The following is a 2,500-nucleotide window of genomic DNA, read 5'->3' on the forward strand; positions in this document are numbered from 1 at the left end:
TTTTCAGGACTAGTTTACAATTCTGTTTGAGGGACTTTCGTCAAACTGCTTGTCACGCAGTTTACAATCGCCGAGGATGAATGCCCCCATATGGAACGACAGACCAGATCGCAACATCGGCAACTCCGTGCCCGGCTCTTATCGAATAGTGTGTGGGATCTTTGATGTCCCACAGAGTTTATGACCATAGGTTATGAGACAGGGCCTAGAGTTTATAGTTGTTATCCGAGAAGACTTGAAAGTCAAATAGCTATTATGGGATGCTCGGAGGGCAAATCCCCTGTGTCTTTCGCAACAACAGAAATCAAAATGGCCGCGGTATCTGCGAAAAAGGTCTATTCTTCAAGATGGCAGTGCCCGGGAAATTTGAAAGTGAAACTTTTAAATTCATTTTTTTCTAATACCAACACATTGTTTAAAAATCCAAGAACGCAGTTGATTGAAAACGATATTTACTCTAGCTTTATGTTATTCTTACGTAGGAGAGCAAATTGCCTTAACTCAGCAAAAAAAAAAAAACAAAAGAAAGAACTTACATTTGTGCGACTTCAATTTATACTCTTTCATTTATACTTAATGCGGTGTGCAATAAATTATCTTTTTAAAGGTCGTTCAACGTTATTATTTAAGTGGGGCGCTTTCACGAGCGCTGCTACATGATCCGCCCTGCCCACAGCAACAACAGAGACTGACAAAAGAAACTGCTGCACATGCGTGGGGACGAGCTCTACCTGGGCGAAAAACGCGTGCGGGAAATTGCGCGGCACATGATTCACTGAAAGCTGATGCCAAAATCTAGCGAGTGTTGCGACTGTTTACAAGGCTCATTAACTGTTTTCCCACCTTTGACGGTGATCCTGCCGGTGATGACGTTCCAGACTTAACAGGGGACGTCACGGGAGTTTTCCTGGGAGACCCCCTGCCAGGAGACGCGTTCGAAGGTTCTACGCTCATTAGCGATGGAGGTGGCAAATCAGTCCACGAGGAAGCACTTGGAGCTTCCACTGTTCCTTGCGCTATTGATCCATAAACGTCATCAACATCATCGTCACCTTCATCCGGTTCTAAAAGCACAAACGACAATAGCAGTGCACGAAGCTTACACAGTGGTGTAGCACTCAACTTTAACCGGATTGCCAATTTAAGATTTTCAACTTCTGTTTCGCTCCGGAGAACAATCCTTACCAGGAAGATCCTTCTCAGCAAGCCATGCCTTCTTGATCATAACTTGTTGGTATAATTCGCAGGAAGCTTCATCAAAACCCTTAGATACAGCGCCTTTAACGGAATCCTCAAAACCCTGAAATCAAAGCCACGAAAATGAATGAGGAAATCATCAGGCCAAAGTTGACCAACTACTTTCAGACTCCGGGGTGAGAGGGTTGGGAGCAACTTTGCTTCGTCATGATTTCGCGGGAAAAGTACCAATGGAGTACGATGGGAAGAAATTGAAACATGGGACCCGACTGTTAATAAGCCTAAATAAAGCAGGCTTTGAAAATAGTGGCGCAAAGTGAATATGTGGCTACTGTTTTACATCTTAAGAATGCGCTAAAAACAAAATTTACTAACGATAAAGATGAAGTAAAAAGCTAAGGAAGTGTAGTCAGTCCTCTACATGACGCAAATTAAATCAGTCTTGTGATCTATTTCACAAGGGCGCTGAAATGGATTACACGCTCGCCTAAAAATGTTGAAAGCTAAATAAATTAAATATCTCATACTATATTACCCATAAATAGACTATTTGAAATCCCGCTTAAGGACGGTGCCCACTATTGTTATTGCGCATACGTTCTGCGCATCTCAAGATATTGGGGTCAGTTCCTATTTGTGGAGCTTACTAATACAAGGGTATTATTTTTTGTGCGGTTTAAAAGTATGCGGAGAAAGCAGAACTTAGCAAGCGCTCTTGGTATACAAAAGGAAAATTGGGGTAACCACGCATTTTTCAGAGATAATTAAGCTTCAATTTGGAAAAGAACGCCATACATATCTTTGCACTTTAAAGCTTTTTACAAACATTGTTGATTAATTATCTTTGAAAAATGCGTGGTTACCCCCCCCCCCCCCCAAGTTTCTTTTTGGATTTCAATAAGACTTGTTAAGATCTGCTTTTCCCGCATAGTCAGTAAACTGCGCAAAAATACCTTTGAATTAGTAGGCACCGTCCTTAAAGCGTTGACGTATTACAACCCGCTAATCTGTAGTTTTGTGGCCACGGTAGGTTTGAAATTGGAAACTCAATGAACTATAACTCAAATCCGGTCTTTATTTAAAACGTCAAGGATCTCTACAGAATGGGTCTTTCCATTTAATTCCTTTAAATCGTTCTTGGATATTTACCTCTTCCAGTCTTGAAACCGAAAAAGAGGTCCTCGACCCTCTTGTTTCTTGTCAACACTGACCATATCGCAAGAACGTGAGTTGTTCCATGCCGTGATGTGCGACCAGTCTATTGCTAGTGATCTTGCCGTTGTCTTTGCAAAGAAGTATATTT

The 2,500-nt window shown here is 41.7% G+C and overlaps 1 protein-coding gene across 1 annotated transcript in view; it reads right to left on the reverse strand.

The window, feature by feature from the left end:
• Nucleotides 1–2,500, reverse strand: part of LOC138038300 (non-homologous end-joining factor 1-like) — an 18,443-nt gene that overhangs the window by 1,366 nt on the left and 14,577 nt on the right. The window contains exons 6-7 of the mRNA XM_068884128.1: nucleotides 1,186–1,300; nucleotides 844–1,064 (exon numbers count right to left, since the gene is read on the reverse strand). Of these exons, the coding sequence (XP_068740229.1) occupies nucleotides 844–1,064; nucleotides 1,186–1,300 (336 nt within the window). The remainder of the gene's footprint in view (nucleotides 1–843; nucleotides 1,065–1,185; nucleotides 1,301–2,500) is intronic.

Source organism: Montipora capricornis, chromosome 1, assembly GCF_036669925.1.
Source record: "Montipora capricornis isolate CH-2021 chromosome 1, ASM3666992v2, whole genome shotgun sequence".
NCBI lineage: Eukaryota > Metazoa > Cnidaria > Anthozoa > Scleractinia > Acroporidae > Montipora > Montipora capricornis.